Consider the following 26,411-nt stretch of genomic DNA (forward strand, 5'->3'; position numbering starts at 1 on the left):
TTACTTCCTCAGTGAAGGCTTCCCCGACACTCCACTTCAGCCTGGATTGAGTAATTCCTCAGTTCCACACTCACACTATTCTATATTTTTCTTCCTTAGCATATAACACAATTGTAATTAAGTAATTATTTGTTGTATAATATGCCTCCTCCACTAAATTATAAGCTTCAGAGAATAAGGTATGTACCTATCTTGTTTATCTGCCAGACTAATTGTATGCACTCAATAAATATTTGTTGATTGAATGAACGAAAGGGAAATGAATTCAAAGAAGAACAAGCCAGGCCCAACATCTGAGTGGTAAACCAGATGTGGACGTAGTGTACAGAGGAATAGATCTGTCTCAGTGGTCAAGGATGAGGCAGGCTCCCTCCTCACTGTATGAAATAGCGAAGCTTCCTTGGCTTTGCCTGGGAGAATTTTCTCAATGGTTCTTGAGGTAGGAAGCAGGTTCTTATTTTTCTGGCTCATCCTCTTCCCATTATCATTGATAGCAGCTGAACTTAATGCCCCAAATGGCATCATAACTTACATTTTACATTCTTTTCATCTTAGGATGTTAGGACTGAACATAAGATGGGAAAGAAGTGTTTGGGGTAAGATATTGTATAATGTGGTAGAAAACAGAGTGAATCTTTACGTATAGAGTGATTGCAGATGGACTGTCAATGCCCTAAGTAGGAGTATTCTAGTTTCAACTAAGGTAGATGGTGTTTGCCTGTCAAGAGGAAAACTACACAGCATCTTTAATTTGGGCTGCCCTTCTGGGCCCTAGTGCTAGTCAGTTCCTTGGCTCACTAGTGGGTGTTCTATAGATGTCCTTAGGTCCAGTGACAGATGCTGTTAGTGCCCTGCCTTTTTCCCTTGGGCTTTAACACTTAAGTGTTTTCTAGCAGACTTCCATCTGCATCTCTTTGCCTAAAGCCTTCTCTCCTAAACAGGCCCAGATGTTCTGGGGAATTAACAACCAGTTGTGAGTAGCCCTCAAGCAGCTCCCTTCGCTTCTGTGTGGGAGATATAACTCTGAAGTATGAGTTTCGTACTGTTTCCCGTTTTCTCCGCAGGATTCAACTTCAGTTGACGATAGTGATAGTTAGCTTGAAAACACATCTTTTACTGGCTGCCTTCTTTCCCTTTTCTTACTTCCCCTCTTCTCCTCTCTTTCCCACCTTACATGACTGAACATAAGATGGGAAAGAGTAGTGTTTGTAGCCTAACATCCCAAGATGGAGACCAAAGTATGAAAGGGAAAAAGCACTGACACCAGTTGGAGCATCAGCTCCTCTCCACATTCCATTTGCACCTTCCAAATAACCTACTTATATTTGAATCTTTGACTGAGATTCACTTCTGGAGGAACTCAAACTAAGACAGGTGGCACACTGGGCACCCAGCTCAAGAGGCAGAATCTACTACTTGCTCAAAACTGTAACGGTTCTATGGGGCCAGCCCGGTGGCATAGTGGTTAAGTTCACACACTCTGCACAGCACTCCAGGGTTTGCAGGTTCAGATCCCAGGCATGGACCTGGCATCACTTGTCAAGCCACACTGTGGCAGCATCCCATATACAAAATAGAGGAAGATTGCCACAGATGTTAGTTCAGTGACAATTTTCCTCAAGCAAAAAGAGGAAGATTTGCAAATGATGTTAGCTCAGGGCCCATCTTCCTCATACACACACACAAAAATCTAACTGTAATGGTTCTCAATCTGAACACACCTGAGGGAGATGACAAAGTGAAATAGTAAGAGGTATCCTCAAGAAACCTCCAGGCACAGCAAAAGGCAGTATAAGGAACATATGAAAAGCAGACGCAGGAGAAGGTCATTCCAGTAAGAGGCAACACGCATCTGGCCAGTTTGACAACATATGTTCCATTGCTCCATATAAAAAACTAGACAATTGCTACCTAAGTCATTCAAGACCACAAAAGTTGTCATATTCAGGATTAGTCACATTCTGTTTCTTACTGGATATAGTGGAATAAGTAGTTTCCTTCTTTTTAAAAAATTTGGAAATAATTTCAAAAAGAGAAAAGTTGCAAGAATAGTAAAAGAATACCCTTTACCTAAATTCATTTATTAACATTTTGCCCCATTCTCTTTAATATTTGTTCCTTTATCTATCTATATACACAGGGCTCTTTCATAAGGCCTCTTTGACTTCTCTTTTTGCTCCCAGTCAGTTCATAAATGACGACAGCCCATTTCACTTTCTGTGGGACACTGAGCTGGTGCCCCTTCTGGTCCTGAAAACAGCCTCTAGTTCAGAGGTGTTGCTAATATTTGAGTAGATATTTATTTTATTGAAGTCCTGTCAGAACCTTCTACTTCCGATTCTTTCATCAACTATCCCTCAGTCTCGTATGGACCTATTGCCAATGTAAGAGGCTGCTTGTTTATTTGATTGGGGGTAGCACTCACTATGCCTTTGTGTCAGTTTCTGACTGACTACATTTATAACAGAGCCCCTTATAATTATTTCTTTGCACACTTGAACACTTGTCATTTGGGATCACCAATAGTTTTATGGCTTTGGAACAAATGCATTAATTAATTCATTCAACAAATATTTATTAAGCATCTATGCATGCTAGGCACTGTTCCAGTCACTGAGAATACAGCAGTAAACAAAACATAAAATCCCCACTGTGCTGAAGTTTATGTTCTAATTGAAAACAATGATCCAATCTACCATGAGGAAGAGTGGCAGACAGAAAGTAAACATATATCAAATATATAAAGGAAGTTAAGGGCACAGAGAAGGAGGGGAAGGAGTAATCTTCTAGACAGATGGTCAGGGGAGGGTTTTCTGAAAAGGTGATACTTGAGCAGAGTCCTGAAGAAAGTGAAGATTCAAGATCAGTGGATTTCTGGGGTAAGAACATGGTGGGAGGAGAGAGCAGGGAACGAAAGGCCCGCGGGGTGGGAGCTTGCTTGAAGGGATCAAGGAACTGCGAGGAAACCAGTGTGGCTGGAGTTGAATGAGCAAGAGGGAAAGCAGTACAAAATGAAACCCATGGTTCTGTTGATGGATATTTAAGTTTTTCTAATTTTTCACTGCAACAAAAGTGCTATTCTGACTATCCTTATATGTATCTCTTATTCATATGATAAAATCTTTCTTTGGGGTTAACATCTAGAGATATAATTACTGGATGTACAAATCCCCAGTTTACTAAGTATGAAAAAGTCCTTTCCAAAGCATTTTTAAACCAATTTACACTCCCACCTGCAGTATATAAAACTCCAATTTGCACTGGACAATGTCAGACTTTTAAATATAACAATAGTTTTATTATGATATTTAGCTATACGTTTTACTCTAATATTATATTAATACTATCATAATGTGTGTTGTAACTATTATAATAACATTTTATCCTTGCTGCTTTATTTTATATTTCCATAATTACTGGTGAAGTTGAATATGTTTTTTACGTTATCGCCACTTGGGTTTCCTTTTGTAAACTGCTTATGTAGCTCCTTTGTCAATTTCTCTATTGGATTATTTGACCTCATTTCTCCTTTTTTTTTTTACATAGAAATTCTTTATGTATTCTGGTTACTGATCCTTTGTCAGTAATATATATAGTAAATATCTTCCTACAGGTGAGCTTAGCTCTTTGCTTTCCGTTCTAGCTTGTAGTACAGAAGTGGTAATTTTAAAATAGTCAAATTTAACAAGATTTTTCTTCATGGCTTATAAATTTTTTCCATCTTAAAAACTCCCAAAGTCATAAAAATTGTTTTCGCATTTTTCTTTAAAATTTTTGCTTTGAAAAATATTAATCTTTTTTATTTTGCTAAATCTAAAACACATAGAAAAGCTGAGGAACAGTAAAATGAATACATTTATACCCCTCACCTATATTTACCAACTATTAACATCTTGACACATTCGTTTTATATTTCTCTCTCTGTCTTCATATGGATTTTTTCCTTTTGGTCAAATCTTCTGGGAGTAGAGTATAGAAATCATGCCACTTCACCTCTAAATATTTCAGCATATCTCCTAAAAAAACCAAACGTATTCTCCTACATAGCCACAGCATCATTACAATACCAGAGAAAAACTGCGTGAATTCAATACAACCCTCAACAGACTCTCTGTACTCAAATTTTCCCAATTGTTAAAAATGTTTTTTTTTTTAAATCCAGAATCAGTGCATTTCAACTAACTCTTTTACGTCTTTAGTCTCCTTCAGCTCAATTATATTGGGATTTATAAAATAATGATTCTCAATTTCTACCATTCCTTCCATATTTATTAGCTGACTTCTTCTATAAAGAAAATCTGCCTCCTCTTTTCTTGCCCTTTGACTGTTTCTGCCTTGTTGAGTGTCACTACGAACTCATGGATTAATTTTTTCATTCCAAGTGTTATAATCTATTACTCTCATTATTCTTTTTGATGCTCAAATTTCCTCCAGATTGGCCAGTGGAGGTCTCTAAAATTTACTTTTTACATTTAGGTCTTCAATCTATCTAGACGTCTTCTTTTTAAAAACATGATGATGAAGCAAGGATCTAGTTTTATGTCTTTTCCCCCTATTTAACCAGTTGTACCAGCCCCACTAGTTGGACAGTCTATAGTTTACTCACTCATTTTTTTTAATACTACCACTATCAGGTGTCAAATTTCCACATGTGTGTGTGTCTAGGTTTTCTATTCTTGTCCACTTCTTTGTTTAAACCTCTGCCAATACCACACTGTCTTGATTCTAATAGCTTGATAAGTCATCTCCATATCACTTAGGGTAAATGTCTCTATTTTCTTATTTTTTTTTAAGATTTTATTTTTTTCCTTTTTCTCCCCAAAGCCCCTCGGTACATAGTTGTATACTCCTCGTTGTGGGTCCTTCTAGTTGTGGCATGTGGGACGCTGCCTCAGCGTGGCCTGATGAGCAGTGCCATGTCCGCACCCAGGATTCGAACCAACGAAACACTGGGCCGCCTGCAGCGGAGCGCGCGAACCCAACCACTCGGCCACGGGGGCAGCCCCTCTATTTTCTTATTTTTCAAAATTTTCTTGGCTTTTCTTGTCCCTTTGCAAGGAGAAAAGAAGGCACTGTCCTAAATTTTAGGACCTGCTTGTTATTCTTCACAAAAAAACTCTGTCAGATTTTGTTTGGAATTGCATCAAATCTGCAGATTAATTTGGGTATGTTATAGCTTATTGGTTCAAAATATTAAGCAGACACTGATAGGATTACAAGGAAAAAAATGAGAAAATCTAAAGCCATCATGGGAGGTTTTAACACAGAGGAACATAACACAAATGAAGAGTAATAGAGAGACAGAAATTTTAAACAACAAAATGTGCTTGAGTAACATATATATAATATATTAATGTTATGAAGTCCTTTTTTATTCCTAATATTATTTATTTATGCTTTTCTTTTTTCTCTTAATTACATTTGCTTGTAGTTTGCCTTTTATTCCATTTTTTCCCAAAGAACTAGATTTTAGGTTTTTGTTGGAACCTAAAGACTTTTTCATATTTTACTCATGTTTACTTTAAAGTTTTTCTTTCTTCTCCTTTTGGTTTTCGAGCTATTCTTTTTCAAGTTCATAAGCTGAATTCGTAATAACTTATTTTAAACTATTTTTTGTTGCTTGTTTTTTTTTAAATAGATGCATCTACAGCTTTTGATTGTAGTAATTCTTTCATTGTTGTTCAGTTCTAAATATTTTCCCATTTCCATTGTGACTTCCTTTTTACTCATGATTTTTTTAGGGAGTACATTTTAGTTCTCAAAAATATATAAAAAAAATTTTTATCATTCTCTTTTTATTGAATTCTAATTTAATTATTTTTCTTGCAGTAATTTTGGTTTATAACATTATATAAATTTCGGGTGTACATCATTATATTTTGATTCATGTATAGATTACATCATGTTCACCACCCAAAGACTAATTACCATCCATCACCACACACATGTGCCTAATCACCTCATATTCAGGAAACGTGGACTGATTGACAGCCTTTGAAATTTATTGAAGCTTTTTTCAGACATAGTATTTGTTCAAATTTGCAAATATTCTAAATATATCTGAAAATAAAATATTTTCCCTTTTTGCTGTGTACCATCTAGATTTTTATCCTATCTATTGAATTTTTTATTTCAGTGACTATATTTTTCATTTCCATGATTTCCAATTGGTTCTTTTTCATTTAAATTTGTCCTTGTTTTATTTATATCTATTTTTGCTTCATAGTTTTTGGTCTGTCATGTATCTTTTTGTGCAGCCTAAGAATACTACCCAAATTAATCTGAAATGAATTCATATTTTGATTGTTGACTTTGAGGTTTTTTTCTGAACATTTCTTTACATATTTGGAATGCTTACCTGCAGTTACGTAGGAATTCCTATATGCAGGCACAAAACAATTTTGTTGGCTTTTTTGTTTCTTTCTCTCCCTATATACTCATTCCATCCTTTTTTTGGGTGGGGGTGGGGGGTAGGGTTTCCTTATCTTGGCCAAAGGTCCCAGTCCAAAGTCAGTTCTCGTAATATGGTGTTTAAGATCTCCTGTTCTGTTATGCTATCAGGAAATATCATAGACCCAGTTAATGAATCAATGGGCTGCTTGGTTAGGCAAGCTTGTGTATGCGTCCTTTGACCTCTCCGGGTCTGTAGTTCCAAATAAGCTCCAGCCCCAGTCAGTGATTGGCAACAGTTTCTGTTTAGCTTCTTTTCATGAGTCCCTGTGGGGTACTCATGAGCCCTGCTGTGGACTTGGCTCTAGCCCATGTCTTGAGAAGCACTGTTAGTTCTTTTCACGCCGCAGGCTCTGGCTTCCTGTTCGCCTCTGCTTACTTTTGGACTTAGAGCCTATTAAATCTATAGCTTAACTTAAATCATAACTTTGTGTTTTTGTTATTTCTCTGGTCTTGTTTTGGCTCTATTCTCTCTCTGTCCACTTCATCTATCATACAATGTATTTGGAGCAGCAGAGATGTTATCAAAGGGTGATTTAGTGAACTATCTTATTGGAAAATCACTTAAGCTTTTTAAGGAATCCTCTACAAGCAAAGAAAGAGAGAAAGAGAAAATAGAGTATTCAATTTCTAAAGGAGCCATGAAAGATTGTCTCTGCTTTAACCTACCGGGAAAGTAGAAAACTGTTTTTATAATTCCTACCTATTCTCCCCTAATAGCTAGGGCCTTTATCATTACTTTCTTATTATTTAGCATCTTCCACTCTCACTCAGACCTTCCTTTTCTTCACCCCACTTAAAACTTCCATTCCAAGCAGCCGGCTTGGTGGTATAGTGCTTAAGTTTGTGAGCTGCACTTTGGCGGCGCGGGTTCGCCAGTTCAGATCTGGGCATGGACCTACATACCGCTCATCAAGCCATGTTGTGGCAGGCATGCCATATGTAAAATAGAGGAAGATGGGCACGGATGTTAGCTCAAGGCCAATCTTCCTCAGCAAAAAGAGGAGAGGAGGATTGGCGGCAGATGTTAGCTCAGGGGTGATTTCCTCAAAAAACAAAACAAAACAAAAACAAAACAAAACAAAAACTTCCATTCCCTGAAAAGTCGCCAGTACCAGCTCCCTGTCAACTAGTCATATAATTAAAGTATTCAAACTGAATTGTAAGTAAAGCTTGTGAGCCCAATGAGTCCTTAATTAGTCAATGTATGGGCTACACTTAGTTTGTGAGTGGTGACAGGAGGAGGGGGAATTGGACTTGACTACATGTCTATTCTTACAACCACACAGAGGCCCAGGAACAACCTGAAGAGACTCTGAAATGAGGGCACTTGAAGTAAGGTGGCACCAGTAATTCTGCCGTAACTAAGACCACCTGCTAAGAAGAGGCGCCAACATGGAGAAAAGGATTTTCTAAGGCAGGGTCAAAACAAGGTGTGTGTGTATATGTGTGTTTGTATGTGCATCTCTATGTATGAGTACACACATGCGTGTGCTGCTAACCTCCTACCCACAGGAATAAAAGCAAAAGTATTAACCTAAGGGGCTTCCAGTTACCATCTGGAAATGTTTGGGAATTACTGATCAGAGACCAGGATTATAAGAACTACATAATTGTTCCATGTCTATTATGTTTGTTTTCTGCAAAGGATACCAGTGAATCTCTAAATTAAACCAAAAAGACCCAAGGGCTTATCTTTAAGAGCAGCAAGGGGTGGAGCTGGACACTATAGTCCATTCCACAGCCAGGCTTGGAGTGGAGAAGAATGGTCTTCCACCAGTGGAGTAGTAGTGGCAGCTACTAAAGGAAAAAGGACAAAATGAGTGTCAGGGACCTTCTGCATGGAATCTGATCTGGGCTTGAAAGGGATCTTTAGCCATAAAGAGATCTATGTGATTGCCTGAAATCTCCCCCCTCTTTCCTTAGTCTTATAGGGTATAGAAAACATGGAAAATCTTACAACTTGGTCCACATGTATACTTAGACTGAAGAAAGCCTTTCAGCCTCATTTGCCTCAGTAAAACATAACTGATGTCTAAAATAATCAAAAGAGTCACAGGCCTGCGGGACCTCGTGGACTCCCTGGAATCCACCTAGAACCTCTCAGCTCCTCTGGGTGGTAGGTATGATCTCCACGGTGTTCATTCCATTTCTGGTAATTATCTCCAATTCGAACTCAATAAAATTGTCCAAATGCCTTCCATCTTGAATGTGCCTGAAGCCATATAATAAAAAAAATTGCAAACAGAATTAGTTGACATTTTCTCCATGGACCATTCTGGTCCCTGAGATCCCTGATGCCCAAAGAGATCTCTGATCCACACACTGCATCTACTGCCAGTTTCTTTCATTCGTGACCCTAAAGACTAATGTTTTCTTTTAGGAAATTTTTCATAAGTGAGTTTTCATTACTTTCTTTATGACTATAATACATATTTTGGATCCAGTGCACACAAAAGACATTTCATTGGCTTTAATGCTGTCTCTTTCAGTTATATGGACATGATATTAGGAGAGTTTCCTAGAATCTGTACAATCATTCCCAACTCATTTAGCTTCTCCTCCATTTTTAAGACAAGCAGTAGTTGGGTTTTCCTATCACCATCACAGTTCTGCATTTGGTAACTTATTCTTTTCCTCACTTGGAGATTCCATCTCAGACCTCGCCACTTCATCTTCAGCAGGTGATATTGTAGTCACTGGACCAACCCCCAACCTTGATGTCTCTATGGGACTTGCAGAGACATTTTGATCAAGGGGAGGAGATCTGGAAGTTATGTAGTTGAGGAAGGAGATGATTCCTAGGGGAAGAGAAGAAATAGAGCTGAGTTTCAATAGACAGATGGTCTTTCTGCTTTTAAAATTCTTATTCATTCTTTAAACACTCAGTTCCAAAGCCCTCTTTTCAGTGAAGCCAACCCTCCTCTCCCCCAGCAGACTTACTTTACCCTCCTGTGCTCCCATTTCATTATAGTATTTCTCACATGATTAGGACAAAGCTTGAAACTCTTGGATGCAAATCATATTTCCACTACTTTCTGTGTGGTCTTCAGCAAGTTACTCAGCTGTCAATGCTTCAGCTAGTGGTAGAACAGGTTACTAATTCTAGATTTTCAGACTCCAAAATCCATGCTTTCTTCACTATACCACACTACCTCTCAATGTATAGTTGCTCTGAATAAGAACAGTTTGTGCTGGGGCTCAGTCTCATGGCAGAGTGGTTAAGTTCGTGCACTCTGCTGCGGCGGCCCAGGGTTTCACCAGTTCGGATCCTGGGCGTGGACATGGCACCGCTCATCAAGCCATGCTGAGGAGGCATCCCACATGCCACAACTAGAAGGACCCACAACTAAAAATACACAACTATGTACCAGGGCTCTTGGGAAGAAAAAGGAAAAATAAAATCTTAAAAAAAAAAAAGAACAGTTTGTGCTTCTATTTCTCCTAGATTCTACTTCCCTTTCAAGAAATAGTTTCCCCTTCCATCCTTCTAGCATAAGGCAAGGTACTAACTCACCAGCAAGCATGTATAAGAAGTCACTCCACCAATTAAGATGATAGGCCCATAGGAGATTTGACTCCATGGCATCTCTAGTATACCAATGAACCTGTGCCAGAAACAGGATGAGGCAGAAGAGCAAGCAGGTGGCTAGGACCAGAAGAAAAGATGTTATAACCTATCAGTGTCTTCAGTCTGCCTTGACCCACCACCCCCAACTCTTCTTCCGCTTTCAGGCACTATACGTATGGAAAGGACCAAAAGGATAAAAATTTGGGGATTGACCAAGATGGCAGGGAGAAAAGGGCCTCTACCTCTCCCCAAGCATAAGTCAGCTAAAGTGTGTTTTATACAATAAGACAGGGCAGATAGCTGGCAACTTGATGTGATACTGAAGAAAAGAAAAGGGACAAGAAAAAGAGGATGAAAGCCCCACGGAGAAACTTCGTTCCCTTGACAATTTTACCATGACATAAACCTGCTCGTCTAGGTCTGTACCTGAGATGAAGCTGAGCATGGATACCTTCAGATCCAAGTTGGTGGTCATGCTTCCTCTTCTAGGTAGGCAAGAGCTGAAGAGCCAGCCAAGGTCAATGAGTATGATTAGGACAGAGATGAGGAAGAAGGCCCTGGAATACTGGAGGTAATCTGCCGAGGAGGAGAAAGGAAAGGCTTGGTTAGTCTAGTGCGGGCCCCCACCACCTTAAGAAAATCAGATAGGGTCTGAGAGAAGGGAGTGAGGGCTAAGGAGGATGAAGCTGAGCTTGCTGTGTGGCATCCAGGGCACAAAGAAGGATCTTCTTTCCCAGGTCTTCATTGGTGCTTGGAATTTCTTTACTATGAAGGCAAGCCTTCATTGTAAAACTAAAGATAATATTATACAAATAGTTCAGGGTGCATTAACACATTAACTTAAATATAAACTAGCTTATAAGAGATGTGATACTAACATAACAACACACATTAAAACTTTTTCTCGTTCCTAATTCTAATGCTAAAAGTAACACATGTTCAATATAAGCATTGGAAAGACTACAAAAGTACCAGGAAACAGGAAGAAAATCAGCCACAATCTCACCACCCAGAGGCAACCATTGTTAGCATTTTATTTTATTTATTTCTAGTATTTTTCTATCCTCTGTACATAATGGATATAATAATGAATATCATGTGATTCGTTTTTCTTAAGATTATATAACAAGATCTTTCCCAGCTCACTTGTCATAAACATCATTTTTAGTGGCTACAAAATAGTCCATCAAATTAACATGCTTTGCTTAATGATTTAGCTATCGTTGAACTTGGAGTTTGTTTTTATTTGTCTTTTTCTCTTTTAAATGTATCTGGTATGTATAGGCCTTGTCAGCCTGTGACTGCAAAATGAAGTCACATTTACTTTAACTCCTATGTTGTAATGATCTCAAGTCCCAATTTACTGGATTGCAGGAATTTAACACCCCAAAAATACCTCTCATTTTTTTTCTGAGAGATCCCAAGTTCCTATCTCATGTTTGTTCAAGGAGAGTTCTGCTAAAGTTCTCGTGCTCCAGTAGCCTTTGCTAAGTCCCGGAACACTCCTTCTTTTCTCATCTGTTGGCTCCAGATCTCTGCTCTCTTTGTTGGTAATAGAGAAGAGGGGGCATGCTAACCCTTACTTTTTGCTACCACATTCCTAACACAGAACAGACCCTTCGCTTGACTTCCCCAGCAATGTTCTACTGAAGGTTTAATAAATAAACTTACAATTGCAAGTAGATATAGCTTTTCTGAGATACCACAGATCCTGCAATATCTTCAATATCCTTTCTAGGGTGCCTCCTTGTCTAGCTTCTTTTCTGTCTCGATGTAGCAGGGGCCAGCTCATCCCTACCACTGAAAGTTCTCTAAGCACTTCTATGCCTAATCCAAGTCCAGCTTCCAAGTAACCCAGAAAGAAGAAATTATGTATCAAGCTTGTTCCAGTCTAAGATCTGCCTCTTAAGTCTTATTTTGTTCTCTAGAACATACTACTTACTAACATGATAAAAACAGTAATTTCCATTAAGAAAAAAACCTCACTCCTACCCACAGAAGTGAGTTACTCTGCGGCCCCAAAAAGTTAGCTATGTTAAAACACGATAACCCAAGAGCAGCACATTTTCTGAAAACTGAGTCATTCAGAATTAGCAGTATATGTAGCCAGTCAGAACCATCTGCCCAGATTGAGCCGCATGAAGCCCAGTAGGATAGGCATCTTTTTCAGTATTTAGCCCACAATCCCCACGGGCCCCAGCAGTCTCTGTTTATAGCCCTGGACCCCTTGCCTACAGGCCCCTGACTATGGCTAACAGGACGTAAGGAAGGGTATGTGACCTATGTTGGACCAATTTGATTCTTATGCTCGGAAATTTGGATTTGAGACTAACTGATGCCTATTTCCTCTTTTGCTTGCTTGAACCAAGAAGATGTAAAGTTAGACTAGACTATTAATTTTCAGGCACTTACACACTAATAAACAGGAAAAACTGAGCTGTAGAGATAAAACAAAGTATAAACAAAGATGAGTGACAAAGCAACTCTAGAGAGACTGGGTGACTAGCTGGCTTGATTTTCTTCGTCTCACATCACAGCCTCCTCCAGAATCCCCTAAGGTCCAGCAAACTTCCTGCCCTTGGGAGTCTGTGAGATTCTTCCAACTCCTGTCTAAGGTGTGTTACCATCCAGTCTTTCTTCTACCACGAGGAGAAGACTGTACTTTTATGTTCTGCTTACAATCTTCTCTGTCTTAGCTCCTCATCTCCTGAAAACTACATGGACAAGACCACTCACCACTCCATAGGAGCAGCTAAAGATCTGAGGCGTAGAACAGTCTCACAGTCCTTATAGGGCAAAGGAACCCAGTCTGTCAGTCACAATCACATAAACAAATTATTTAAGCAAACCAAACACTTAGCTTCAGAGTCTAAAACAGCTGCTTTTGGTTAACTTCATAGATTTTTTATTCGTGTAACAAAGCAAAACAAAGGTCTGAAAGCTGAATTTGAACCTCTATCTCCCATAAGATCAAAACCTATTTCAGCTTTAAACAACAGTTTTTACAGCAGCTTACCCATTAAAGTTTCAGAAATCTTAGGACCTAAGTTACACAAGACCCTACTTGTATGTGTCAGTAAGAAGCCTTGGTCCAGGGAGAGAAGAGTGCCCTAGATACAAGAAACACCCATGTGGGTCATCAGTATCTAAACATTTCTGAAGCTTTCCTTAAGTGAAATACTTTGATGTGGACTTGGGTTGTAGGAATAGCCAGGCAAGCGTCCCAGTTTGCTGAAGGCAGTGAAGCTAATGCCCTGGGAAGAGCGGGCATACCACTTTCAATTTGGAAAGAGATGAAGAAGGCCACATCATTTGAAAACCTTGGGAGGATCCTTGCTGGTGCTCTCAGGATCACCCCAAACAGTGATTCCAGACTTCAGGGCACCATCAGATAGGAAGTAAAAGCTACCAAGACTGGAAGGGGCACCACCAAACCAGAAAGCAGTAGTGTTTCTCAGTGAATTGAGAAACCATTTGGCAGTTTGTAACTGATGGGCAGGATCTCCTTCCACTGTGATGAAAATAAAACTTTGCCCAGTGCTGGGGATGGGGGTGGGGTTTGGAAAGTGAGAGAGGCAGGGCTATATGCCACCCAACTCTTGTAAACAAATAGGCTTAGTTAACACTAGATGCTCTTCCACTTTAGGGATATTAACACACTGGAAGGAAGCCATGAGAAGACAAGATGACACAAGAAGGAAGAAGCAGAGGAGAGAAGCCAGCTATAGTAAAGCTAAGCACCCGGTATTCAGCTGTTCCGAAGAGATTTGGCCATGGGACTCCCCTCACCGCACCCCATGTCCTTCAGCAAAAATCAAAGCCAGGAGAGGGGGGCAGTGGCCCAAAAGGATCCAGCCCCTTTTAACTGTGAAGGAGCCAGACTGAGTGGGTGGAGGTAAAGTGTAGATAGTGATTTTTGAGGATGAAGAAGGTGCTGCTGGAGACAAGCTGGGCAATCAGCCTACTTATTTATCCAAATCTAAATCTCTACGCTGCTGCTATTGTGCCTTCATTCCAGGCACATAAGGCCAAGACAGAGCTTCCCCAGACTCAGGGAAGTGCCCAAAGTGGGTAGCTTTGAAATGGAAAAGATCCTGGATGGAGACCTAGCACCCTGGAGACGAAGCTGTGAAACCTGCTTAGTATTTAGATTCCCTTGTAACTCGGTTGGAGTGCCAGAATAAAGGATCCCCAGACAACTTGACGACGTTTACTGTATGATGGTTCCCAGGGTCCTGGCTCTGGAGTGCCCAGTGCCTTGAGCAAAAGACCTGCCCTTTCTTCCCTACCCTCTGCAAAACAGTTCAATTTACTCTCTGTGGCAACGCATTCCTGAACGTTACAGTCTGATCTCACCTATGCTGTGAGGGAATTAGCAGAAGGATGTGTTCCACATTTGAGATCTAGTAGTAAAAGGGAAGAATGATGTCTTTTACTCCCCACCTCTTCTTCATGGCATTAGCAATAGCTATGGCACAGAGGCTATCAGTCATCTAGAACCAGGTGAAGTCAGAGGCAGGGGTAAAACAGCCTGAAGTGAGTCCAGGACAGAGGAACACGAGCACACACGTTTTTGAGTCCACCTTAGACAGCCTCTGTGGAACTCTCAGAAATGACTCGGAATATCATGGGAGAGGGGCTAAATTCTTGCAATTCAATAGCTAAAAGTTCAAAGTTCTTGAATTTGGATAATAATGTATTTGGGGAATAATAACATATTATATATATTATATAATAATGTATGTCATAGGCTGATGAGGCCTGGACACACTGATTACATTTTGGGAATTCCTTGTGAAATCTGGACTGCAGACTAGTTACTAGCCCTAGAGTTAGGGCTAGTTAACAATGGAAATAGGGTGGAGACTTGAGTTATAATTGTATACTTAAAGGACTCTGTTGACTTTCTGTAAACAATTAACAGCTGACCTCATAGATGAATTCAAGACCCAAAGAAATAAACTATTTACTGCTTTAAGTGAAAAACTTCAAAATTTTGACTCATTAAAGATTTAAATAATAATCTCAAGGCCTGAGTTTTAGCCTGGGCAGCCAGTTACATAAGCATAATTGCAACTTAATTTTTATGCCTACATCTTATACTCCACTCATCTAGAAATGGAACGAGTGAATGTAAATCTCTGGATACACATAAATCATGTAGCTTTGGTTATACCCATTTATGTGGTCCCCAGTGCGTACAGGAGTCTGCAGCATTGTGTACTGCCATTTAAAAATCTCTGTTAATGGCATGGTTGAAAATTTCTATCCTATTGTTCATTTCATTTGCCTTTCTTTAATGATTGATTGAGGTTAAAATAGTTTTCCTATGTTTATTAGACATTTGTAGTTTCTGTTTTGTGAATTGTCTGTTCACAAAGAATTTAAGTATTTGGGTATTTTTTTTCTTAAGAATAATTTGTACTTTTTTATGTATTAAGGCCATTAACCTTTTATCTTTCATATTTGTGGCAAGTATTTTCTGTAGTTTTTCTTTTGAGCTGAAGATGCAGTTCAATTGTCTGCCTGCCTTTGATTTTAATTTCTTCCCAAGATCTTGCTTTAGAATCCTGCCCCTTGGTTCCAAAAGCCGCAGCCCATGGCCAAGTAACTGACTCTCCACCTCAGGATTAGGACCAGGTGCCCCCTCACCTCAGGATCTGGGACTCCTGCTTATTTGAGAACGAGAAATAGACACTTTACTCATGTATGTTTTCTTTCACAGTAACCGCTTCTTTGTGTAAATGTCTCTCTCATGAATGATGGGGAAACTGTTGAGCGTAATTATCTCTTTCCTTTTCTTTTCTTTTTTTTTTGAGGAAGACTAGCCCGGAGCTAACATCCGCTCCCATCTTCCTCTACTTTATACGTGGGATGCCTACCACATGTGCACACCCGGGATCCGGACCAGCGAACCCTGGGCTGCTGAAGAGGAAGGTGCCAACTTAACGCTGCGCCACAGGGCCGGCCCCAATTATGTCTTTCCTTTAAGTCTTGGTTCTGGTTGAAAATCTCATGCATATGGTATCTTCTAGACCTAGAAGCTTATTTCTAAATATTTTGTGTTGGATTTTCAGATTTACTTAAATTAACATAAAATTAGACATTAGTAATTTACTCTAAATAGCTGGCATTTGTTATATTACACCTCTGACACGCATTTAACTTCTTTTCTACTGCTAGCAGAAGAACAATCTGACCTTGAAAATTCAATCTCATGGAGGCAGAGACACTTTGCTTTATCTCCCAGCTATGATCAATCACTTCTCTTCTCTTTCTGCAAACCATATTAGAATAACAATCACCTTGCTTCACAGTAACAGCTCATAAATAACAAAAGAGTTCTTCCCAGAGAGTGAAGAGGGTATCAACTCATAATTTGGGAGAGGAAACAACCTGGGGTATGAAGGAGAAAGGGTATACTGTGAAGACACCAAAGAAAAGGATGGCTATATTCACCACCTGGCTGAGATCCATCCTGGACTTGGAGAGGTGAGGGCCAAAAGATCTTGGAGGAAGAAAGACGAAGGGCCAATGTGGCAGAAAGCTCTTGAACTGTGGGGCCTGTGGCATTTAATTTAGTGGCACTCACAGGGTGGCTTGGGTGTGTGGCTCCAGCACAGCTCATGGTTGCATGTGATCCAGAGTCCTGCGTAGAGCTCAAGGCCATTCTTGATCACCAGGAACTGCACCCAATTCAGTGGGGACACGCAGATCAGCATCAGGAGGCTAAAACCACAGAGGCTGCCACAGAACATTCGGATGTAGGTGTGTGTTTGATCCACATGCTGCTGCCGCCTCTGGGGTGGCATCGAGGCACTCGGATGTTTGTTGGTGGGGAGGGTAGGCTACAAGGATGAGGGAAATATTGCCTACCCACACAGATAACCTTTGATCCCCCGGGTCTCCTAGTCTTCTGTACCTCAAGTATCCCCATGTGGGTGTGATTTGTGAATATCTTTTCCTATCCCTTCTATAAAAACCAAGACCGTCAGGGGGGTCTTTTCTCTATCTTTAGGACACTCTGTCTAGGCCCGCCTTTAAGGAAATCCTCTTCCTCCCATCTGACCTATAATTAGGTACCTCCTTACCCTTTGGTATTTCCGGTTCCCCTTAATTTTGGGAACCTTAGGACTGTGGAAGGTCAAGACTAATTCTTTCCTCCTCTCCATCTTGGCAGGCAGTTCACTTCCTAACTGCCACGGAATTTGTCTCAGCACCTCCTCTCACATGCTGGCAGAACCAAAAGGGGCCAGAACCCATGGCACAGATCCCATTTCTGTTTCATATTCCAGGTCTAGTTAGATCAGGAAGAAATCATTACATTTTAAGGTGTGATGTTCACCCTCCCTTCTCGGACTCCTCCCAACTCCTTTATTAAATAAATCCACAAATAATTTGACAGCAGTTGCTGTGTGTCAGGGTTTGTACTAAGTCCTGGGACATAAAGATGAATAAGACACAGTTCCCTAAAAGCAAATAAAAACATTTAGCTCAGATGTCTCCAGAACTCAATAGCTTGTGGTTATAATTTAAGATTATATATATGATCTTAATCTACTGATATGTATCTATACATCAGTAGGCCAGAATTTATGTTCTTGACCCAGCTCTAACTGGAAGGCCCAGATGTGTCTCACTAGGCTCATGAACCAGTCTGTCAACCATAGTCCTTGCAGCATCCACTTTTTTCTTCTTTTCTTGCTTTGGTTCTCACTCTTCAATGCTGTCTACTCATGAAGGCGTTTAAGGGTGCTACACCCTGGCCACTGCCACTGCTGAAAGGACCCACTGTGAAAATGCCAGAATCCCTAGCCCAGGGGTCTACCAGCCAATGTATGGAAAGCTACAACTCAAGCTACTGCAGCAGTGTTGGGTTCTACGCGGAAGTGAGGAGAATGGCCTTTTCCTAGTTCTACAGCCAGCACAACTTGTGCCCAGAGTATCTCAAAGTCTCCTTTTCAAACCACTCTGTCAGCATTGGTCCTAACTCCTTTCCCCACAAGCACTCAAAATCAATCCAAGATGTTGAACAGATGCCATCCTATTCCACAGCATGAACATGCTTCAAATAAATGCCCAGCGGGATTGCCAGCTCTTGTTTTCCACAAACAAGATAAACTTTGATTCTTAAGTTTGGGCTGAATCAGAATGTCCTATCACCCTTTTCTCCTAGCATGCCCTCTCCTCACCCACCCCAGCCTGTTGAGGCCTATGCTTTCTGCCAGCTGGCAGGAGCTACCGGCAGTAGCGGGTTTATGTCCATGCCTTAGCAAGCAGTCCTCCTTCTGAAAATGTGTTATTTGACTCTCTGCCTCTCAGTACTTAGCTTAGTACCTGGAAAAAACAGTATTTAATGTTGAGTGAATGAGTGAGCAATACATTTTTATACAAAGTACAGAGGGGGAGAAAGAGGACAGAATAGTTAACACTATCAGAGGAAAATTAAGGAAGGTTTACTGGAAGACAGGATGTTTTAGCTGGATTTTAAAGGAATTTGCCAATTAATCGAGGTGTAAGGGCGTATGAAGCAAAGAGAATAGTGTGTCTCAAGGTCAGAAGCCATGAACAGCATGAAGTTCTCAGGGCACCAGAAGAAGTATGGTTCTACTAGGCACAAAATCAAGGGTAAGAGTTGAGGGTTGCAGATCGAGGCAAGTGCTGGATCACAAAGCTTCTTAGTCTTTTATGCCATGCTGTGCAATTATATTGAAAAGCTTCGATTGCTGGAATACTCTAACCCTACTGGCATGATTATAGGAAAGACTTTCCCATCAGCAGCAAACTGACTCTTACAGCATGGTTGTTAGATAGACATGTATGGCTAGAGAGCTAGCTATATGCTTTGAATAGGCAGGCCTGCCTTTCCATCCTGGTTGTAGCACTTAGTTCCAACACCTACTGGCAAGGTTCCTTTGGGAAATTTCATTAACCTCACTGAACCTCAGTTTCCTCATCTCTAAAACTGGGATAATAATCCTTCCCACCTCATAGAATTATTGTGAAGATGAAATGAGATAATACACATACAGCTCTTAGCATGTTAATATGTGCTCAATAAATACTATTTATTATTGATGAAAATTGATATTATTGATATATATATTATCTTTATTAAGTAATTAATAAGTGCTTGGTAAATACTATCTATTATTATTTTTTAAAATGTCTTTCCAAGTTTGCTTGAGCATGATCTTGGCACAGGCCGCCCTGAGACAGCTGAAATACTCATGTTAATGGAAAGGATGTGTCACTCTTCACCTTGTCACTAGTAGCACTAAATAAGCACATTACCAAAGAGATGATATTGATGTAATGTGGGGTAACAGGTCGTCTTGTGAGCAGTGTTTGATTTAGTAAATGATGCAACTCTCTAGCTATTGAAGGAACAGGTCAAGATCATTCAATTCCTAGGCCTACTTCAAGGCCCACCTCAGGCCTACCAAAAGGTAGGAGGTTCTGGCCAGCTGGGAACTTACTGGGGCCTGGATGCATATGACAAAACAAGCATTTATTCATATCTGGTGGCTGTGTATATTGCCTTTCACTTACTTTAAAAAGCAATTTGGGGTCCCCAACGTGTGCTGCAGCCAGCTGCCCTGGAGCTAGTGGGCAAGCACAGCGATTCCTGGGGCCGGCAGGGTCCAGGCAGAGAGTGGCTGAGGCCAGTGGACCAAGCGCCTTGGGCACTGACCCAACACCACACGGGCTGCTGTGGAAATGAGATTATGAAGGCTATTTCTGCTCCTGCTGCTCCCTGCAGAATCCCAGAGCTGTGCTTCTGCGTTGAGGCCCTTCAGTGTGGACTGGCTCAGGCTGGTTAAGGACTCAGTCTCTGACAAAACAATTGGACTGATGAGAATGCAGATTTGGAAAAAAATGTGGACAATATGTACTGTAACAATACACACATCAGCCTGTGGCCATTGAACTATGGAAGGTTTGTGCACCAGCAGAGGCAGGCCCCGTTTCTGGGCCCCAGATTGACTTCACAGAGACCCAGGAAGGATGGAAAACCAGATCTCCCACATAGAGGACTGAGAAAAAAAGTGGATGGAAAGCTGCTGTCAAGAAACATAATTTGACTAAAAGATGGCTTATGAGAGTCATTGATGAAGGAGAAAAAAATTGGATGACAAAGCATATTGCAATATCCAGGAACTGGAAAATTATGCTGAAAACACACAGAACTCTCTTCTTTATTTGACACCAGAAATATTGGGTATAATGACCTTCATGAAGATCATGTCACAAGCCACACTGGAAAAGCACAAGGTATTGTCACATGCTTGAGAGCAACGTCCTATAGTGGTAGCAGAAGAAGGGTGTGCTCTCCCTTGAATATTTATATCTTTGACCAATACAACACATGGGGTTTCACAAGAGGATGTTCTATGAAGAACCGAGGTAAAAATGTGAGAGATGCAATATATGTCATTTCTAGCCAGGCCTACTTGCACTGACAGCAGGCTAGGTCCTTACATACAAAGTGTTCTTGTGAAAGCATTTCCTATTTTTCTTCTGGTTCCTCTGGAGGACTATTTAGAGAAAATTCAACAAGTGGATTTTAATATATTCCACCCATCTTTACAGGAGAAGAATACATTGCTTCCATTATCTTTGTATGTTCAGTCATAGAAAAAAAGATATTAAAATAGTTTCATGGTGGGGCCGGCTTGGTGGCATAATGGTTAATTTTGCACTCTCTGTTTTGGTAGCCTGGGGTTCACAGGTTCAAATCCTGGGCACAGACCTACTCACTGCTCATCAAGCCATGCTGTGGCGGTGACCCATATAGAAAATAGAGGAAGATTGGCACAGATGTTAGGTCAGTGACAATCTTCCTCAAGCAAAAAGAGGAAGATTGGAAATGGATGCTGGCTCAGGGCCAATCTTCATCACCCAAAAAAAATAAAAAGGAAGAAGAAGTTTCATGGCACTGAAGGAAAAAGCAATTTGATTAGAAGAAAACATAAACATCTTTGTGACATTGAAGTAGGCCAAGAGTATTTTTTAACAGGACTTCTGTTCACCAGAAGATACCATTGAGAGAGTAAAAAGACAATCCATGGAGTAGGGTAAGATCTTTGCAATACATATATCTAACAAAGGACCTGTAGCAAGAATATATAAAGAACTCTCACAAACCAATAGGAAAGAGAGACAACCTAATATAAAAATGAGCAAAGTCCTTAACTGACACTTTGCAAGACATCAAAAAGGCCAATAAACATATAAAAATGTGCTCAGCTTCATTAGTCATCAGGGAAATACCAATTAGAACCATAATGCAAAATCACTACACATCACCAGAATGGTTCCAATGAAAAGTATTGCCAAGTATGTGGAGCCACCGAAACCTCAGACACTTCTGTTGGGAGTGTAAAGTGGTATAATCACTTTGAAAGACTGCTTGGCAGTATCTGCTGGAGGTGAACAAACACATGCCCTTTTTACTCTAGGTAGGTGTGCCACAGAGAAGTGTCCATCTGTCCACCAGAAGACGTGCATTACAGTGCTCACAGCAGCACTCTTCATTATAGCCCCAAATTGGAAGCTACCCAACTGCCCATCAACAGAATAGGAAATCATGGCACATTCTCACAGTGAAAGACCATACAGCTAGATGAGTAATCTACAGCATGCAAGCAATATGAACGAGTCTCGTAAACATAAAGCTGAGCAAAAGAAGACAGACACAAAAGAGTACATACGTGTGATTCCGTTCATATGCAGTACAAAACAGGCAAAACTAATCTGTGTTGTCAGAGGTCAGGGAAACCCTCTGGAGGAAGATGACTAGGGACTAGGAGGGGACATGCAAGGGGGTTTGGGGGTGAGGAAATGTCCTATTTCTTGATCTGGGCACTGATTATCAGAGATTTATATGTATTTTATTCTGTAATAAAAAGTTAAAAGAGGGCCAGCCTGGTGGCATAGTGGTTAGGTTCACATGCTCTGCTTCAGCAGCCCAGGGTTTGCAGGTTCAGGTTCCCGGGGCAGACCTTCAAGCCACGCTGTGGCGGCACCCCACATACAAAATAGAGGAAGACTGGCACAGATGTTAGCTCAGCAGCAATCTTCCTCAAGCAAAAACAGGAAGATTGGCAACAGATGTTAGCTCAGCAGCAATCTTCCTCAAGCAAAAACAGGAAGATTGGCAACAGATGTTAGTTCAGGGCCAATCTTCTTCAACAACAACAGCAAAAAAGTTAAAAGAATAATTTGGGCATATAAATCAAGAATCTTAAAAATGTCTCTTTTGTCTTGGTAATTTCACCTCCAGGAGTTTATAAAATAAATATTATTATTATTACAGTTTATTTATATAGCCTATCTACTAGGAATTGTGCCAGGTACTTCATATACATTAGCCCTTTTGCTTTTGTGACTCAAAGTTTTCCATTTCATTTTCTAATTTGTTATTGCAAAATATAAAGAAGTTATTTTTTCTACATTTTTTTTTATCAGGCCACTTGACTGAATTATTTTTATTCTAATAGTTCCTTTGGATAATTCTCTTGGATTTTCTAAGTAAACAGCATATCATGTACAAATAATGGTAATCTGTCTCCTCTTTTACAAAATTTGTCCTACTGCATTGATTGGACCTTCCAAAATAGTTTTTTTAAGATTTTATTTTTCCCTTTTCTCCCCAAAGCCCCTTGGTACATAGTTGTGTATGCTTAGTTATGGGTCCTTCTAGTTGTGGCATGTGGGCTGCCGCCTCAGCATGGCTTGATGAGCAGTGCCATGTCCACGCCCCCAATTCGAACCAACGAAACACTGGGCCACTGCAGCAAAGTGCAGGAACTTAGCCACTCAGCCACGGGGCCAGCACCCCCAAAATAGTTCTTGGTGAGGGCAGTAGGTGTCCTTATCTTACTCTTGACTTTAATGGAACTGACTCTATTGCTTTTTGTTTCATATGTATGCTCATTTTCAGGTTAAAGAAGTTTCATTCTATTTGTATTTTATCAAGATTTTAAATTTAGAATGGCTGTGTCAAATTCCTTCTTAACCTCTAGAATATGGTCTTTCTCCTTTAATCTATTTAATATAAACATTCTCTGAATGCGTTTCCTAATATTATCTAATTTTGCATTCCTGTAATAAAATATGTTTAGACAGGATACATTATCATTCTGGTATACTGTTGGGAATATTTATTTTCATAGTTGACCCAAGAATTATTTAAAATTTAAAAAAATACACATATTTAGATTTTTCCAGTTTTAATGTATCATGGTCAAAAATCATGTCCTATAAGAATTCTACTTTTTAGGGACTGGCCCAGTGGTGCAGCGGTTAAGTTCGCAGGTTCCTCTTCAGCAGCCTGGGGTTTGCCGGTTCAGATCCTGAGCGCAGACATGGCACCACTTGGCAAAAGCCATGCTGTGATAGGCATCCCACATATAAAGTAGAGGAAGATGGGCACGGATGTTAGCTCAGAGCCAGTCTTCCTCAGCAAAAAGAGGAGGATTGGCAGCAGATGTTAGCTCAGGGCTAATCTTCCTAAAAAAATAAAAACAAAAATAATTTCAAAAAAAGAGAATTCTACTTTTCGGAATTTAGTACTATTTGTGTTTTTGCCAGTTTTTCCAAATTTCCTATAGGCATTTAAAAACAATGTATAAGACACAAAGTTTTAAACATATTTGTGTAGGATATAAGATTCTAAATCTATAACATTTAAATCATTAATGATCTTTATTAGAGATGTTTGTATTATTTTTTCTGCACTTGATAAAATATTCTCTGAGAAATGTTAATATTTCTCACCATGATTATAATTTTTTCTTTTCCCTTATATTTCTTCTGGTTTTTGCTTTATATATGTTTGTTTCTTCATTGTTAGGTGTGTAATGGTTCATGATATCTATCTTCTTCGTGAATTATACCTTTTATCATTAACAATATTCACCTTTGTTCCATATGAATTTTTTGCCTTGGGTTCTGTCAGATGTTAATAAATGCCTCCCTTTGCTGTCTTTTTTGTTTACATTGATAGGGTTCAGGGCAGGCCACCCCAAGATGCGCCACTCTGGTATGCAGATTATTTCGATCTGAAGACAATAAAGGCTCAGACTCAGGAGGAACATTTGACCTTTCCCCTCTAACTGCCTAAAACAAATTTAAAATAAAGGCCTGTCCCCAGGACAGATCATCCCCATAGATACCAGGTTCCGGTAGACTGGGAGGGTCCTTGCTATGCCCACTCTTATCAAAGTTCTATTCACCAAACATTTGCTTTTCCATTTCCATGTGGGTTGCCTTCTTCCCCTTTGAAGCCCTAAACCACTACCCTAAATGTCCTCTTTGTCTGTAGCTGAAGATACTTAAACAGGCAGCCTCGGCCAGTTGGCTGAGTTGCTCAGTTTTCCTGAGCCTCTCCCATGTATACATGTTATAAAGCTTTGTTTAATTTTCTCCTGTTATTCTGTCTCATGTGAATTTAATTCGTTGTCTGGCCAGAAGGAACCAGAGAGGGTAGAGGAAATGTCTTCCTCCCCTACAACATTCTCCTGGTGTATCTTTGATATACCATTCTTTTACTGTCATCACTTTGGTATCATTTTAAATGTCTCTCATCAAGAATATTTAGACTATTCTTTGCTCCAACTGAGAGTCTGTCTTCTAATGGGGGAGCTTAATCTATTTACATTTACAGTTAGGTGTCACTTAACAATGGAGATATATTATGAGAAATGTGTCATTAATCATGGTTGTGTGACTATCACAGAATGTACTGAAGGGGAACAAAATTTGCCACCCCAAAATGTGTCTTTTTAATATGAGGCTTTATTACTTTAGGCTGATTATTTTTAAGAAACCAAAGACTCAGAAAGTTTTTCTTATTACCTCCCCCTTAACTGCCTAAAAGAATTCTGACTTAAAAAACCTGTCTCAGGAAGTGAGCTGTCTTGTTAGCATAATATGAACTTGGTGGCAGACAGGGAGGAACCTAGAAAAGCCTGTTTGTTGGGCTCCTTCTGTGATCTTCTGTTTCTGTGTGGCCAAACAATGCTTGTTTCCAAATGTTTGCTCCTTTTCACCTCCCTGTGAATTGCATTCCTTCCCTTTGGAGTCCCTGACCCTCCCCACCCTCAACACCGTCTTTTGTGTTTAGCTGAGGATGGTATTTAAGGTAAGGGCTTTGGCCACTTTGGTGAGTTACTTGTTGTTCCTGGGTTTCTCCCATGTGTACATGTTATTCAACTTTTGTTTCTTTTTCTTCTATTAATCTGTCTAATGTCAATTTAATTCTTAGACCAGTCAGGAGAACCTGGAAGAGTAGAGGAAAACTTCTTCCTCCCCTCTGGTACTTACACAAACCTAGATGGTACAACCTGCTACACACCTAGGCTATATGCTACTAATCCTATGGGACCACCATCATATATGCAGTCTGTTGTCGACTGAAATGTTTTTATGCCATGCATGATTGTAGTGTGATAGTTTAGATAGACTGGATTTATTCCTATCCGCTTATTCTTTATATTTTCTGTTAATTACACATTTTTGTTGATTCCTCCCCTCTCTCTTTTATTTTTCCAGAATGATCCATAATTTTCTTTGGTCCTTTTCTTTTTCTATAATGATGTGGAAGTCATGTATACTGTTCCTTTATTGCTAGAGCTTATCAATATTATTAGAGACATCTTTTTAAAAATTAATTTCAAGGCGTCAACAGTAGCAATGACCTCTCCTATATACAGGTTGCTAGGAGTCAGAATCAACTCAATGGCACTAACAGTAACAAACAATATATGTGAAAGTTCTTAAAAGAGTAGATTGTAAGAGCTACACAAGGGGAAAAATATATATGTTTATATTTTTGTATCTATATGAGCTGATGGATGTTAACTAAACTTATTGTGGTAATCATTGCATAATATATGTAAGTCAAATCATTATGCTCTACAACCTAAACTTATGCAGTGCGATATATCAATTGTGTCTCTATAAAACTGGGAAAAAGCCCCAGAATATTAGCTCTTTTACATAATACAATATATTGTTAACTGAAAAATTTGTAGAATAGTGGCTATATCATGCTCTAATTTTTGTTGTTAAAAATTATAGATGTGTGTATATAGAAAATGGTCATACACAGAAATGACCATACATACTATGTCATACATATACATACATAGAAATACGTGCTAAAGTGCCAGTAGTCTTTATCTTTCTGGCTTTTATGTGGTCCCTTGGCACTGTAAATGGCTCAAAAGTGTGAAATAATCCCAGAGAAGGGTGTAAACATCAGGAAGAACTGAGGTAGCTGTGGGGGATCAGAATTGGCCACCTCAAAATGCGTATCTTTGGCTTGATTATTTTAAGAACAAAAGACTCAGAAAGAAACTTTGGCCTTCCCCCTAACTGCCTA

General features: G+C 39.8%; 1 protein-coding gene and 1 pseudogene across 4 annotated transcripts; one reads left to right on the forward strand and one right to left on the reverse strand.

Moving 5' to 3' along the window:
* Positions 1-8,507: 8,507 nt before the first annotated feature.
* On the reverse strand, positions 8,508-17,237 carry LOC103555468 (transmembrane protein 202-like). 4 transcript variants are annotated; one of them, XM_008527026.2, is made up of 6 exons: positions 17,113-17,236; positions 16,614-16,869; positions 10,448-10,597; positions 9,968-10,099; positions 9,093-9,251; positions 8,508-8,665 (listed from the first exon to the last, which is right to left on the reverse strand). In XM_008527026.2, exons 1-6 carry the CDS (start codon positions 17,191-17,193, stop codon positions 8,610-8,612), a joined length of 834 nt encoding a protein of 277 aa, XP_008525248.2. In that variant the 5' UTR covers positions 17,194-17,236; the 3' UTR covers positions 8,508-8,609. The 4 variants fall into 4 exon arrangements, with proteins under 4 accessions (XP_008525248.2, XP_070431896.1, XP_070431885.1 ...); XM_070575795.1 differs by lacking the exon at positions 9,968-10,099 and having other exon boundaries at positions 17,113-17,237; XM_070575784.1 differs by lacking the exon at positions 8,508-8,665 and having other exon boundaries at positions 8,909-9,251; positions 17,113-17,235.
* Positions 17,238-19,831: 2,594 nt separating this feature from the next.
* Positions 19,832-20,674, forward strand: LOC103555476 (NADH dehydrogenase (ubiquinone) complex I, assembly factor 6-like; annotated as a pseudogene).
* Positions 20,675-26,411: the final 5,737 nt, after the last annotated feature.

This window comes from Equus przewalskii, chromosome 1 (genome assembly GCF_037783145.1).
Source record: "Equus przewalskii isolate Varuska chromosome 1, EquPr2, whole genome shotgun sequence".
NCBI lineage: Eukaryota > Metazoa > Chordata > Mammalia > Perissodactyla > Equidae > Equus > Equus przewalskii.